General features: G+C 43.6%; 5 protein-coding genes across 5 annotated transcripts; 2 read left to right on the forward strand and 3 right to left on the reverse strand.

Annotated features, from left to right (window-relative positions):
- Nucleotides 1-68: 68 nt before the first annotated feature.
- Nucleotides 69-2,587, forward strand: K450DRAFT_246872 (uncharacterized protein). Its single transcript, XM_051589983.1, has 13 exons — nt 69-162; nt 247-276; nt 374-456; nt 537-675; nt 770-844; nt 916-1,054; nt 1,129-1,270; nt 1,342-1,434; nt 1,519-1,768; nt 1,836-1,947; nt 2,021-2,079; nt 2,166-2,240; nt 2,303-2,587. The coding sequence occupies exons 1-13, from the start codon at nt 99-101 to the stop codon at nt 2,347-2,349; spliced, it is 1,308 nt and encodes a 435-aa protein (XP_051443457.1). The 5' UTR covers nt 69-98; the 3' UTR covers nt 2,350-2,587.
- Nucleotides 2,588-2,602: 15 nt separating this feature from the next.
- K450DRAFT_246876 (uncharacterized protein) lies at nt 2,603-6,467 on the reverse strand. The gene is made up of 13 exons (XM_051589984.1): nt 6,116-6,467; nt 5,922-6,048; nt 5,737-5,853; nt 5,391-5,679; nt 5,178-5,325; nt 4,974-5,103; nt 4,350-4,896; nt 4,169-4,290; nt 3,910-4,104; nt 3,727-3,840; nt 3,509-3,659; nt 3,082-3,433; nt 2,603-2,995 (listed from the first exon to the last, which is right to left on the reverse strand). The coding sequence occupies exons 1-13, from the start codon at nt 6,412-6,414 to the stop codon at nt 2,731-2,733; spliced, it is 2,856 nt and encodes a 951-aa protein (XP_051443458.1). The 5' UTR covers nt 6,415-6,467; the 3' UTR covers nt 2,603-2,730.
- A 412-nt stretch (nt 6,468-6,879) lies between these two features.
- K450DRAFT_246884 (uncharacterized protein) lies at nt 6,880-8,316 on the reverse strand. The gene is made up of 2 exons (XM_051589985.1): nt 7,944-8,316; nt 6,880-7,887 (listed from the first exon to the last, which is right to left on the reverse strand). The coding sequence occupies exons 1-2, from the start codon at nt 8,163-8,165 to the stop codon at nt 6,892-6,894; spliced, it is 1,218 nt and encodes a 405-aa protein (XP_051443459.1). The 5' UTR covers nt 8,166-8,316; the 3' UTR covers nt 6,880-6,891.
- A 64-nt stretch (nt 8,317-8,380) lies between these two features.
- Nucleotides 8,381-11,907, forward strand: K450DRAFT_246893 (uncharacterized protein). The gene is made up of 11 exons (XM_051589986.1): nt 8,381-9,023; nt 9,101-9,187; nt 9,256-9,417; nt 9,497-10,178; nt 10,241-10,380; nt 10,447-10,613; nt 10,680-10,946; nt 11,015-11,065; nt 11,149-11,352; nt 11,430-11,527; nt 11,595-11,907. The coding sequence occupies exons 1-11, from the start codon at nt 8,508-8,510 to the stop codon at nt 11,714-11,716; spliced, it is 2,496 nt and encodes an 831-aa protein (XP_051443460.1). The 5' UTR covers nt 8,381-8,507; the 3' UTR covers nt 11,717-11,907.
- A 2,252-nt stretch (nt 11,908-14,159) lies between these two features.
- On the reverse strand, nt 14,160-15,116 carry K450DRAFT_301097 (uncharacterized protein). Its single transcript, XM_051593736.1, has 4 exons — nt 14,843-15,116; nt 14,588-14,696; nt 14,409-14,519; nt 14,160-14,334 (listed from the first exon to the last, which is right to left on the reverse strand). Exons 1-4 carry the CDS (start codon nt 14,957-14,959, stop codon nt 14,306-14,308), a joined length of 366 nt encoding a protein of 121 aa, XP_051443461.1. The 5' UTR covers nt 14,960-15,116; the 3' UTR covers nt 14,160-14,305.
- Nucleotides 15,117-15,177: the final 61 nt, after the last annotated feature.

The following is a 15,177-nucleotide window of genomic DNA, read 5'->3' on the forward strand; positions in this document are numbered from 1 at the left end:
AGTCCAAGTCGTAGCCAATCCCAGCCACATTTCAATGGCCGGTACTTGAAATCCCTCTGTCGTTCTTTCATTGCTTCCCTGATCTCGTTCAGCTGCCAATGTCAACCAATTCCATTAGTCTTGCCAACTGTGCAAAGCAGAGAGTTTCTTATTTCTACGACAGTAAGTTTGCATCGATACCGTGAAACCCCCAGTGACATCTGACGGCAACTAACCGCGAACACGCAATCTGCTCTTGTCCAACAGACGATGTTGGAAATTTCAGTTACGGCCCAGGTACTCTATTGTCCGCATTGGCCACGTTAGGCGACTTTGAAGACAGCTCCGTCGTCAAGAAACTAACCTTTTTATTCCCCATGACTTTTCCGTCTAGGCCATTATATGAAACCCAAGCGAATGCAAATGGTCCACAACATGGTCGTTAATTACGGTCTTTACAAGCACATGGATGTCGTGGTAAGTGGGTGGCGCTAAGGGGGGTTGCCAAGGAGAAAGACATTGTATCGAATCCTTTTAATTCTTAAAAATGATTTTAGAAACCTGATCGGTTAACGGCATACCAAATGACCCGTTTCCATTCGGACGAGTATATTAATTTCTTGCATCGGGTTACGCCTGACAATGTCAGTCAAATAGCCATGCAACATGGTGGATTGGAGCAAGGAATAGCACGTTGTAAGTACTTTTGTTTTATTTGAAAACGATGCGTGCCCGTCGGTAATAGCGCGTCGCCTATCCAGAGAGTCATTACTAAACCTACAATTGAAAGTCAACGTAGGAGAAGATTGTCCGGTGTTTGAAGGCTTGTTTGAGTTTTGCTCCATATCTGCTGGCGGATCTATAGGTATGTTCTATCCCATGCTCTTAGGACGATGTGGTAGCATTGGTCTGATTTCGTTTCACTCGTGTAAAAAGGTGCGGCAAACAAATTGTTGAATGGTGAGGCGGATATCGCCATCAATTGGTCTGGAGGTCTCCATCACGCAAAGAAGAGCGAGGCTTCTGGTTTTTGTTATGTCAATGATATTGTTTTGGGTATTCTGGAGCTTTTGCGGTCAGTAGTTTGTCATGATTTAATGCGATTTCCAAGTTGGATTAGCCATTGACGCTTTTTCTTGCCATTGACAGGTACCACCAAAGAGTTTTATACATTGATATTGATGTCCATCACGGAGATGGCGTAGAGGAGGCATTTTACACAACGGATCGCGTCATGACTTGTTCATTCCATAAGTTTGGCGAATTCTTCCCTGGAACTGGTGATGTGCGGGTACGTTTGGCATCCATTTGTTTTAATCACAGCTTTTTCTTTGCGGAGGCTGATCATTGCATAAATCACAGGATACTGGCCTCGGAAAAGGTCGACGCTATGCTGTGAACGTACCTTTAAGAGATGGTATAGACGATGACAGCTACAAAAACATCTTTCAACCGGTATGATAAGCAAGCCACGAGGCATTGGGTGGTGCGAAAAAAAAAATGGAGTTGAAACTAATTCAGTTCTTACTTTTTATTCAGGTGATTAAACATATTATGGAGTGGTACCGACCAGGCGCTGTTGTACTTCAGTGCGGTGGCGATTCCTTAGCTGGCGATCGATTAGGTTGTTTCAATTTGTCTATGAAGGGGCACGCCAGCTGTGTCGAGTACATGAAATCTTTCAACGTTCCGCTTATGATGCTTGGTGGAGGCGGTTATACCATTCGTAATGTCGCACGAACATGGACATATGAAACTGGTCTGGCTCTTGGACTCGATTTATCTGAGCGTATGTAGTGCTTTTAGAGTATAGCATCAAAGCTTGCTTCTATGACTAACTCCTACTTCTTATGCAGAGGAACTACCTTACAACAATTACTTTGAATACTTTGGCCCTGAATACAAGTTGGATGTTCCAAGCAACAATATGGCTAACCACAACACACCTGAATACCTTCAGAAGATGACGCAAGTATCTTCTCTGGATTTTTTTCTCTCTTGCTTGTTATACTTCATACTAATGTTTGCGGCGACTTTACAGTTCTAAGATAATAGACAACTTACGCAGTATGCCATTCGCGCCGTCAGTGCAGCTACAAGGTAACGTATCGAGAAACCGGATAGTCATATATGGAGTGAGAGCATATGATGGGGGGATATTAATACACAAGCCTGTCTTAAAATAGAGGTGCCAAGAGACCTTACTTTGGAAGATTATCTTGACGGCGAGGACAGCGATGATGAAGACTGGCGTATATCTCGTAAGTATTGGCCGGCGCTTGGCATGCAGAGCAAAAGACGTGTATTCTAACCCCACATGTAGAGCGATTTGTAGAGAAGCGTATAGTGCCCAACGGGATGTCCGATTAAATAACTTTTTCCTCATACCACATTTCCAACCTTGTTTTGATCACCACCAATGTCTTTGTTTCGCTTATCTTTTTTCACTTTCTGAACAGTTGTTTGCGATGGAAACGCTCATGTTTACACCTAGGTCGGATACTCTGCAAGTAATATAATCGCAATAAACATAAAATACACCCCATCAACTTGATGTCCTGTACTGTGTTCGCGCAATGGTCCACCTCATCGACGAGATGAATTCATCCGCTTATATCGTAACATCTGCTGATCAGTAACTAATGTTTTGTACGTTTTATTGGATAATATGGAAACAGCAATGTAACATTGACGCTCAGGGAAACATTTCTTTCAGGTGTTTTTTTTTAAACTATGGGTCTTGGGGGATGTCTAACTTCTCTTCTGTGCAATAGTGATCTTATCGCCCAAACTCAAGGCAATACCTTGCGTCTTGCTGCGAATGCGGATGTGACCGCTAATAGGGCCCTCAGCACTTCGTTCAATGCTCAAGTTGGCCAGTGCGTCCTCTCCAAAGATGCTTCTAGCATACATGTTGGCCGACAGGAATCCACAGTCACCCTCCAACTGCTTCTCTGGTGTCAAGCAGCTCATGTTGGTGGACTTCATGATGTGATCGAGATATTCTCTCAAGTCCCTAAAAAAACAAAACCAATGGTGAGTTGGATATTGACCAAAGTCATATGCATGCATAGCTTGAATTGAAAAGAAAGTTAAACTTACAAGATGTTGGTGTTAACGTTGACCTTGTTCTCCCATTCAAATTCAGTCCACATGCTGCGGAACTGAGTTTCAGTGCAGCTGGCAGGGTTGATGTAATCCATAATGTCAATATGGATATCATTGAGAACCACGCAATTGCTATCAGAAGCTCCATGGGTGTCGTATACGATGTTGCCAAAGATGACACCAGTCTCGGTGGAAGAGACCTTAATAGGAGCTTTGACAGTAAGGAAAGAGTGGGGGGCAAGATTATGTGCGGCGGGACGATCGACAAGTTTGAGATCACCAAGAGTGGCAAACTCCACAGTCAAGTTCTGCAACGTCGTGTTGGTCTGGTTGACGATGAGGACATCTACATTGGAATGAAGGATACTCTTGATCAGGACGGGTTCATCTCCTCTAGTAAAGCAAGTCTATGATAACTCACCTAGAAGAATATCATATTGATGAACATTAACAATGGCTTCTGCATATACAGGGTCAGAAAATCCAGTGAGTTGTACAACACGGCTCAACTTGGATATTAAGTCATCGTTCAAGTCAATAACGCCAGTGGCACGAGAGAGATCCAACTCATACTTTTAAAAAAGGAATGCCGTCAGTATACTCGGGAATGGTGTGGAATCTTTCTTGATGGCTACTTACTTCATCGTTGCTATCTCCAGCAGATTTCTTTGTGAATTGTCTGAATACAATGGCATCGTCAACTTGGATAGTCACAGACGCATCGTCCTTAGATCTTTTGTCTGCTAATCGTTTCTGTAATGGATTAAGAGGACAGGTTAGGTATTAATTTTCGAGATTTTCGAGGTCGTAAAGATAACTCACATCTTCAGCTTGGACTTGTTTGGCAAACGCTGCTTTGGTATCATTGAGATAAACTTGTTCCATAACACGATCGTTGGGTATGTTTTCGACTACATGAAGATCTTGCATGATACGATCATAAGAATCCTCGTCTATAGGCGAAGTGACAAATTGAGATTGGCCGACACGGATGATGCTGGTCATAATAAGCATTGCCTAAACGGAGTGATGTTAATAACAATGCAAAGCGGGCCATTTAGACGAAATGAAAGTATCCTACCTCAGCGCGCTTAGCATTGACAAGCGTGGGGTCTTCTTCCAACTCGGAGAAGCGCAATGCCAGCTTTGTTACGGTGGTAGCCAAGACAGAACCAAGGAAGTAATCACCGTTCAAAATCAAGGCTATCGATGCAGTTAGTAATCGAATGTGGGTAGTTAGAAATCATGGCAATGATCATTACCTCTGAGTGGGGGTTTAGCTGCTGCCTTAACAGCGTCTAACTTGGATGCAGTGACAGCGTTAGAAGTGTATGCGCTTTCTGTAGCATAAGTGCCATCAGGAAGAATGCGACGGGGAGCAGCGCTAGTGGTTGGCACAGGTTTTGAATCCTCCTCTTCGCCATCTTGGTCCTTTTGAGCCTCTTCCAGCAATCGCTGCTCAGATGCCAAAATTGGGATTTCACCCAAACCAGCACGAATCTGCTTCCATGCTTTCTCAATATCCTTTGTTCCCATGCAGTATTCACCAATAATCCAGAGAGCGCCACGGAACACCTTTCCAGACTTCATCTCTAACAAGTTCTCCAACAGGTTGTCGGTAATATCTGAGCGGAGATCGGGGAACTTTTCAACGACTTCTCGTACGAAAGCAATGACATCGACAGCCGAAGGGTTGTTAGAGTCGCTCAAGAACTCCATGAGGACGTGAACGACATTTGCAGCAACTTCTGAGAATTTGATGGCGCAAGTGTGAATGGACTGAATGAGCAATTGACGATATTCGTTGTTCTGAAATAGGAAGGTTTTAGCCCATGGTTTCAATTACGATTAAAATAACGCTACGCCATGGTTTGCCCCCACAGTACCTTTTCGTATTCTTGATCATGGGTTTTAGCGAGCTCCTTCTTAAGGAAGAGGACAACCTCTTGCACGTTTCTGCTTGAAGTCATCTCGAGGGCAATGCGAATTGCTTTACGACGGACATCAAGATCAGGGCTATTGACAAAGCAGTCGAGTTAGGGTTTTTTGCTAAAGCGCATGATGCTAGTAGCTTCCAATGCATTACGTACCTTGAAAGCACCCGCAAAATTTCCATGACAAGATCATCTAGAACCTTTCCATGCTTGGCACGAAGGTCTTCGAAACGATCCAAGACAATCAACTTCACATTGTTGTCTGATTCCTTGATACTCAAATCAATGAAACAAGATGCCACGGCTAGTAAAAGTTAAATGATGAGGTCGAGAAATAAAACCAGCAACAGAGTTGGTATGATGGTTTACCTTTAACGGCAGCAGGGTTGTGAGTAAGGGTCATCAGGGTAGTGGCGGCATCGTATTTGACAGAGTGTGATGGTACATTGAGCAACTCAAATATGCATCGAATATAAGCAGCCTTATGATTAGGGTTGGTTTTGCTATCCTTGCGAATGAGTTCAATAACAGCAAGCTGCAAAAGCTCATCAAAGGTAGGGACCTGAGGTAAGACATCCATCAAGTACTCGACAGCGCGATCAGGAGCAGTATTAGACAGCATGATGAAAGCATTTCGCTTGCAAGTCATATCAGCCTCCTACAATACAAGTCAGTAATAAGAAATGACGGAGGATGTTCGTGGACGTTTACTTACGCCAGCCAAAAAGCTGTGGATCAGCTCTGGAGCATCCGGAATCAAATATTCGAAATGTTTGTAGATAGAATAGATGGTAAAAACAGCGTTTTTCCTAACATATGAGTGGCGATGTTCCTGTTGGCGTTGATAGAATGGTCAGAATAACGTGGTATCCACTGCATCTGCGAAAGGTTGACATTTACCAAGCAAGCTCTGCAAGATGGTAGCAGTGGCTCAAGCACTTCTGGTTCTCTAATCTTGCATAAGAAACGAAGAGTAGCGCCTCGGATGTATTCGTTAGGATGCTGCAAATCTCTTCTGATGGTATCGCTAAATTGAATTGAACGTTAAGGCTGCGACGGTTGATGAGAGGGAAACATAAAAGGCCAATGCATACCAAACAAGAATGAATTCCTGCTTCAGCTTGCCATCAGGATTGGTCTTGGAACATATCTCCCAGTAGAAATGAAGCAGCTTCTTGAGCTGCTTGTTCTTTGAGGGTAAGACGAAACGAATAACGTGCATCAGCAGCTTCTCCATGGGGTCACCGTTCAACATGATGAGGAGGAGCTTTTTCATCGTTTCGATCTTAGTTTCCTCAGAGCCTTTTTCGAAAGCTCGCTGGAAGTCTTGGATGCTCGGTTGTTCGGTCGCATCGTCCAGATGGACGAGGGTGTAGCATAAATCGCTAGCCATGTAAGAGCTATAGCCAGTTAAGACCTATAAAGTTGGATATAGGCACACGCGCCTCGCGCTGGAGTCAAAGTGGCCAGGCTTTAGGAGCCAGCAAATTGGACACGTCACTACCGGTTTTACCATTGGCACTCCGCTTGGCCATGCCTGCCATGCCTCTTTGCTGCTACGGCAACAACATCCTTTTGTATGCCCACGAACTTTTTATGTGAAAACCATATTCCTTCTATTATACAAGTACGGTGCAGACGCTTTGGAGTCATGGTAAAAAGAATTAATTAAACTGTATGCAGGCTAAATGCATTGGAGTGTTATAACATCGGATTGTTTCTATACGACAAAGTGTGCATGTCCAAACGGCTACTTTGAAAAATTCATGAGTAGCAAACTGTACAGGGGTGGTGGAAAGATTTTGAGAGATGTCAAACAAGACCTTGCTGAAAATTTCAAACCCTAGTTTAAAAAGTGGGTGGGTGAATCCTAGTGCGAACCATGTAGGAGTGGTGGTATACTTTGAGCAGCCAATTTGGATGCTGTGGTGGTAGCAGATGCGGTGGAGGAGACGGAGGATTTGGCGGTTTGTTGATTATGTTCAAATTTGACAAATGTGTAGGCTACCGTGCCTGGGATAGACAGCACAAACTCGGGTCCAAACGCTTGACTTGGTGTCCATACGCCTGGCGAAATATGTCGATCGCTGATGATTCGTAGAACACCTTGAATAGCAGCCTGTTGGGCAAATCCATACGCTTCCATAACTTGAATAGATCCCCGAATAACCTTTCCTTGTTGGGCGTCTCGTACTTCACCCCAAACATCAATGCGCTTCCCTTTTCGTTGATATTCCGTGGGGCCCTTTGTCAAACTATAATCCATCACATGTAGAATAAACCAGTGCATAAGAGGGATCCATCGAAGTAGGAAGGCAAAAACCCGCCATAAAAAAAGTATCAAACGCATTATGTTGACATCAATGGGTATAAATGTGTCGATATTTTCAATATGTGTGGATCGACTGGCTATGTAGCAATTTGCTCCGCCAGCGGTGGCTACCAAAGCTTTGCCAGCATTGGGGAAAGTGACGGTTCGTGACTTGTAAAATAACGGGACCTCTTGAATAGCCCCTTCAACACATGCAAGATTCATGTCAGCGGCGGAGAACATATTTCGAACATTCGTTTTCCAAATACCACGGGAGACAGGGATGCCATCGGCAATATTTGAAAATGCAAACGATAAGTTGAGGTGAGTTGCCGTTGGGAGATGATGCCGCAAAAGTGCTGCGAGGCAATCGGTGGCTACACTGTCGAATCCTAGACCAGGGATGGCGATTATGTTTGCACTCTGGATCTGCGCTGATAGACTTTGGAAAAGCAGTTGTAGTGATTGTTGTTCTTTGGAGATATCTAAATAGTCGGTATGGGTTCGTATGCATGACATAATGAGCGGTTCCGTTGTTTCAATGTATGGTCCAGCCTACATTGAGTCAGTAAAGCAGTACAAGATGAGGTTCAGATCGGACAATATCATACCATGTTCAAGACGACCTTGATGTCTTTTAGATAGTGGTCGATTAACGAGTCTGACAATTTAAATGAGCACCAAGGTAGCGAGAGTCGAGTAGCTAAGTTTCGCACTTTGGTCGTGGACCTGCCACTCAGCACGCATAATTGACTTAATTGAGGATGTTGAGCCATGGCCTCGGATACCATAGTGCCCATGTATCCCGTACAGCCATATATCATTACAGTCATGGCAATGAATGGGAGAAAGAAGAAGTGAGGAAAAAGAAGAAATAATAAAATATCGCTGGTTACAAGGCAGATCCGCGATCACTAACATGTGAAAATGATTAGGGCCGCTCGCATGGCAGCATCAGACAAACGTTGACGTCAGCAGAAAGGGTTGGGGGAAGTGACAGACGGAGCACCAAAAAAAAAAAAAAAAAAAGCTCCGGGCGCTCAGCTTGGTGATTGTTGTTAAGGACCAAATTCAGAGAAGTGCCTTGGCATGGAAAGCAAGGTTTTATAAATATATCTTACGAGCTATTTATTGCTCTTCTTCTTTTCCTCTTTCTCTCTCGCTTCTTCGGATGAATGTACACTTATCCAACTGACTCCCCCATTCCACGCACTCCTCCAAATATGTATCCTATGGAACCCAGGCATTATCATTCGGAGCACGAATACCTTCAGTCACCACATTCAGGTTACCCAGAAACAACGCCTTACCCACCGTTTGATTCGGTTCCTACTCCTCCAGTACATGACGTTGGTGCCAGTACAGCCCTCAACCACGGCTCCTATCCATCAGATTTTGGCCATCCACGTCCTCGTCCACAAAATTCAGAGCTGGGCCTAGCTCCGCAACGTCAGGTACGGCGCTATAATACTACACGACGAGTTCAACTGGTTCGAGGTAATCTCGTACTAGACTGTCCCTGCTCTACCCGGCTACTGGCTGCCGTTCCACGTAAGGACGGAAAGGAATTTACGCATATGAGGTATACAGCGGCTACGTGTGATCCGTCTGAATTTGCCAAGGATTATACACTGCGTCAAGCACTGCTGGGCAGGTCAACTGAGTTGTTTATATGCATCACAATGTATAACGTAAGGCTTTTGATTTTCTCACATTTCAATAGGTATTGGGTACTAACAAGATTGGGGTGGGGCACTTGCTTGATTAGGAAAATGAGGTCTTATTTACACGAACGATGCATGGTGTGATGAAGAATATCGCCTACCTATGTACAAAAGAGAGGTCCAGAACATGGGTAAGAAGAGCATTGTGGCAGATATGGAAGTATAAGAATGTATGGATTAAACTGGTGATGTGTCATAGGGCGTGAACGGATGGCAAAAAGTCACGGTATGCATTATAGCGGATGGTAGATCAAAAATCCATCCTCGGACTCTAGCGGTATTGGCGGCTATGGGAGTGTACCAAGATGGCGTTGCCAAAAACGAGGTCAAAGGCAAAGAGGTCACAGCTCATATTTACGAGGTAATACTTGTTCCCCATAACGAATGTACCACCTCTCATAAAACACTGACGCAATAATTGACCCAAAAAAAAAAAAAAGTACACAACCCAATTATCCGTGGATTCCGGCATGAAATTCAAGGGCGCGGACAAAGACATTGTACCCACTCAAATTATATTTTGTCTGAAGGAAAAGAATGCAAAAAAGATCAATTCACATCGTTGGTTCTTCCAAGCCTTTGGTCCCATCATTCAGCCTAACGTGTGTGTGCTATTGGATGTCGGAACGCGACCCGGTAACACGTCTATCTACCACTTGTGGAAGACCTTTGACGTCAACTCAAATGTCGCTGGGGCCTGTGGAGAGATCAGAGCTATGACAGGAACTGCCGGTGTCAACCTCATCAACCCATTAGTGGCCGCTCAAAATTTCGAATACAAGATATCCAACATCCTTGACAAGCCTTTAGAGTCCGTTTTTGGGTACATCAGCGTTTTACCAGGTGCCTTTTCCGCTTATCGCTATATTGCTCTACAAAACGATGTCGATGGAAAAGGACCGCTTGAGAAATATTTCCTTGGTGAAACTCTTCATGGAGGGATCAAATCAGGCATCTTCGAAGCCAACATGTATTTGGCTGAAGATCGTATATTATGCTATGAGCTGATTGCCAAAAAAAATCATGCGTGGCTGTTGAAGTATGTGTCCAAAGCCTATGGAGAAACAGATGTTCCAGATGCTATTCCAGAGTTTATATCACAACGTCGTCGATGGCTCAACGGTAAGCAGTGATGTTTACAAATTAAAGAATCTATCCTGGATTTCTCATTAACATACGTGTAGGTTCTTTCTTTGCTGGCATCTATGCTCTTTGGCACTGGGGCAAAATCTTTCAAACAGCTCACTCATCAGGAAGGAAAATAGCTCTTTTAGTTGAAAACATTTACCTGACCATCAACCTGTTATTTTCATGGTTTGCTATCGTAAGTAACATCTTGCGCTATACTGACGTTGCATACATCATCGCTAAACCATGCATTATATAACAGGGCCAATTCTTCCTCAGTTTCTTCATCCTAACTGAAGCCATTGTCACTATTAAAAACCCACCCTTCTCATCAAGTGTTGCTAATATTGTACATCAAATATTAACTTATGTATACCTTATCCTCATCATTGTATTATTCTTAATTGCTATGGGTAACCGACCTCAAGGGTAAGCAAAATCGACCTGCATGTATAGCCAGACGGATGAATGCTAACTATCTTGCTTACTATGTAGATCAAAGGCGGCTTATACAGCTTGTTTTGTATTTTTCGCTCTGCTGATGATCTACATTATGTTCTGCTCAGTGTGGTTAGCGGTTAGCGGAGTACAGCAAGCATTATCAGAATCTCCAGGAGCTTCGCTGATTAGCAACGGTGCCTTTAGAGATATTGTTGTCTCAGTAGCTGCTACATATGCTCTTTATCTTGTATCAAGTATTATGTTCTTGGATCCCTGGCATATGATCACCAGCTTTGCGCAATATTTGTTGCTAATGCCAAGGTAAGAAAGACCGTTTGATATCCCATAAAGCAGCTCCTGACACAAGTTACTCATTGACTCTCGTCTAGTTATATCAACATTTTGAATATATACGCCTTCTGTAATACACACGATGTCAGGTCAGTATTATGAAGTACACTCTTCTGCCGCTACGAGTCCAATTTGAATCGTTGTGTTATTAATCACAGTCAATGGCGGGCAGTTGGGGAACCAAAGATCAAACAGGTGTAGCAACGGACTTGGGTGTAGTCTCGCAAGCATCGCATGGTGAAAATACGGTGGAAGTCAGCTTGCCGACCGAACAAAGAGATATCAACGAACTCTATGAAGATGCATGCCGAGAGCTTCAGAAGAAGCCAGCGCAGGAGACCTCGCATCGAGATGCTAGGACCAAGCAAGAAGACTAGTAAGCCGAAAGCGGTTTGTGTAGCCTCTGGTCATCATCACAACCAAAACTAACCATTTTTTTTACCCTTATAAAAGCTACCGAGCTTTCAGAACTAGGCTTGTTGTATGCTGGATAATAAGCAATTTAATTCTTGCTATTGTTGTAGCAAATGCTACCATTCTTGAATGGCTAGGTAAGTGGACTTTTCACATGGCTTGCTTGCACTTGGTCTGTGCCACAACTGACCCCGCCGTCTGTAGGTGACTTTGATACTCGTACCAACGGCTACCTTGCCTTTGTATTATGGAGTGTTGCTGCACTTGCTGCGTTTAGATTCGTTGGTAGTTTAATCTATCGTATATCGACATTGTTTAGCGCATGAGGCATTATATCCTATTCTGTGTATTTTTCTGGCGGAGTATTTTTTTTCTCAATCCTACCAAAAATATAGCGCAGACATTTTTTTTCTATTGTCGACGAGTTCTTCTTGGCCTTCTTTAAACCTCCTAATTTATCCTTGTCCATTGTGTAATGACCAATTCATCACGATTGACGTTGCTCAGGTTATCTATAGTCTTGGGGACATCCCTTTTGTCCGCTACCCACGGCTCCCCCATTTACGCTCAAGATGTCGAAGAGCCTGATATTGACTTTGGATCCGCTGAATTCTGGACAAAAGTAGGCACTATCCTCACCCTTGTGCTCTTGGGAGGAGTCTTTGCTGGTGAGCAACATGTTTTGTAGTAGTATCATTCGTTTGCACTCTGGTACTGACCATTGCTGTTCGTATGACGACCTTTCTCTACTTTTTATGACGTGTAGGCTTAACGCTGGGTTTGATGGTAAGATTTCTTGGGTCGACGCTTTCTTTTATGAACCGACATATTCACCAGCATTCTCTTCGAAAAGGGTCTTGATGAGACGAACCTTCATGTATTGATCGAATCGGGAACGGAGGCAGAAAAGGCAAACGCGCAGAAGGTTCTCAGACTTCTTGATCGTGGCAAACACTGGGTGTTAGTAACCCTTTTATTGTCTAACGTTATTGTCAACGAAACGCTTCCCATTATTCTCGATTCTGTGTTTGGTGGCGGTTGGCAAGCTGTTGTCATTTCTACTGCATTAATTGTCATTTTTGGAGAGTGAGTTCACCTTTCGGCCATTAATATGCACACGTGCGTTTTCCGTTCTGAGCTAACTTTCCAATTTGTAGAGTCATACCTCAGTGTAAGGATCAGAGACAAATCAAACACTCTTGAATATTTGGATATCGTCCTCACAACTGACATTCTGCCTTGACAACAGCTATCTGTGTACGCCATGGTCTCGCCATTGGAGCACGTTGCTCTGGGTAAGGTGATCTTTCCACGGTTATAGTGAGAGAACATGGCATGGCTGACGAAGAATTTTTTTTTTTTAAACAGGATGGTGCTATGCCTTATGTATGTTATGTATCCCATTGCCTATCCTACTGCCCTTCTTCTTGATTACTTCCTTGGAGAATCCCACGGTACCGTTTATAAGAAAGCAGGTAAAGTGGATACACTTATCAGTTTGAAAGTTGTTCAGCAGAGACATGGCTTTATTGACACTAGAGTAGGTCTTAAGTCGTTGGTATCGCTCCATCGGGCTGTTGATGAGAATGGTGATGTCGATGCCTTGACTGAGGATGAAGTGACCATCATTGGTGCTGTGTTGGACCTTCGTGCTAAGCCAGTGTCCAAGATTATGACTCCCATTGCCGACTGCTTTGTACTTTCTATTGACGCTGTTCTTGACGAAAATGTGATGGACATGGTAAGGATCGGCAACCCATTGCCACGCTGAATACGGCGACTGACCTACATATTATCTCTCAAACTTAGATTGTGTCTGCTGGATATTCCCGTATCCCTGTACACTCTCCAGGCAACAAGTCTAATTTCGTCGGTATGCTTCTTGTCAAGCAACTCATTAAATACGACCCTGAGGATGCTCTCCCCGTTAGCAACTTCCAAATTAGTACCCTACCTGAGACTGGGCCGGATACCAGCTGCTTGGACATCTTGAATTTCTTCCAAGAAGGACGCAGTCATATGGCTCTTGTCTCCAGCAACCCTGGAGGTGAAGATGGTGTTCTCGGTGTCATCACTCTTGAAGATGTCATTGAAGAGCTTATCGGCGAGGTATGCGTAAAAAAAGAGTAGGCATTGAAAAAAGACGTTTATGTTTTGCTGATGATACTTGGTGTTACAGGAAATCATTGACGAGACCGATGTCTATGTCGATGGTAAGTATAATCTCGTAGAGATATTATGGCGTTGTAATTTTTTCTAAACCATCATTCTGCCAATAGTGCATCAAAAGATCAAGGTTGTCCGTCGCTCGGCGGGAAAAACCAACATTCGATTATTCCCGTTCTTGAATGCTCGTCGAAGACACTCTCGAGACATTCGTAATGACAAGATTGTTGCTTCTCAGCGACAGTTACAGCGTGCTGGTAGTCATCCCAAGCTGGATGTTGACCATGCAGGCATTGAAACTAGAATGAAAGGCTATGGTGCCGTCTCCAATGGAGGCATGGATGCAGAAGCTGGAGCAACCCTTGGCTCTACAACTGAAAGTCAACCTCTGCTCAATAACAGCAATCAGTAATCTCCTTTAGGGGTTTCCATTGAGGCTGCCGTACCCCTAACACTCCATTGTAGACCAAAATGCCATTTCCTATCTATTTTTTTCTTTTGTCTCCATTCATTAACTTATGTGCGCGTAGCTCGTATGTTTGTTTCATTTACTATTTGATTTATCATTATTGAAAGCCTCTCCCTTTTATAACCACAAGCATCCCGTTTTTTCTATTCTCCATTCTTTGCACAGTAAAAGAAATGAAGAAACATCATGAACATAACACAGTATTGTAAACAATGTATTTGTGGAAATCGTTGTATTCCTATGTTTTTATTATCTCCAGGAGGTTACAAGCATTTTAATTTTAGTTGAGCTTTCTGCGGAAGGAGCAGCCTGCAAAAAATTGGGAATGAGAGGTCATGTTGGAGATTACCAAGAACTTGCGTAAGGCTATGCCTGTAACTTACCCTCAGTGAGACGGGCACGACCACCAGTGGGTTGGCACAAGACGGTGGCGCAGGAAGAGCAGAGAACGACAGTCTGAGCATGGCTGAAGACAGTGGTAATGTTGAAGCAGCCTGGAGGTTTACAAGTTAGTGACAGGTTTACAGCAACAATTTTTTTTTCACTTGGCGTTGAAACATACCAGGGCACTTAACGTCCATGAAGTAAGAGTTGGGAGATTGCACCAATCTCTTAAGCTTGTGGGAGCGCTTTTCTTGTTCAACGGAAGGGTTGAGGAGATCGACGGCCAACTGGTAGAGATCAAGGAATTGGAAGGTTAGTCATGTTGTTACAATGCATACCATGGATAAAAAAAAGAGTGGCGCAAAAAAAGAAAAATTTAAGAAAAAGTTGAGTGAGATGGAGCAATGCATGAGCTGACAGGACATGAACTAACAGGTTGCTGCTGGAATCGTAGCGTACATAGTCGTTTGTCGCCAAGTAGAGTGAGTGCTATGAATCGGCTGCGTTTGCAAAGTCGAACATTGGCATGCCAAATTGCAAGGCCAGCCATTTTTTTTACAACCAATTCGAAATGTGAAGCCAGTTGTAGAGTTGATCATATCATGTCAGCACATCCATCTGGGAATGCATGCATCCATCTCATTTCAAGTCTCGTTCTTAAGGATAGAGGATGCTTTCATATAGGATTGGAGTAATATACGTACGACCATAGTGATGCGCAGAAAAAGAGGAAGATTTCAGCTTGCCTGGAGCGATAGTTTAAAGGCT

Source organism: Umbelopsis ramanniana (genome assembly GCF_025399195.1).
Source record: "Umbelopsis ramanniana AG unplaced genomic scaffold K450scaffold_38, whole genome shotgun sequence".
NCBI classification, from domain to species: Eukaryota; Fungi; Mucoromycota; class Umbelopsidomycetes; order Umbelopsidales; family Umbelopsidaceae; genus Umbelopsis; species Umbelopsis ramanniana.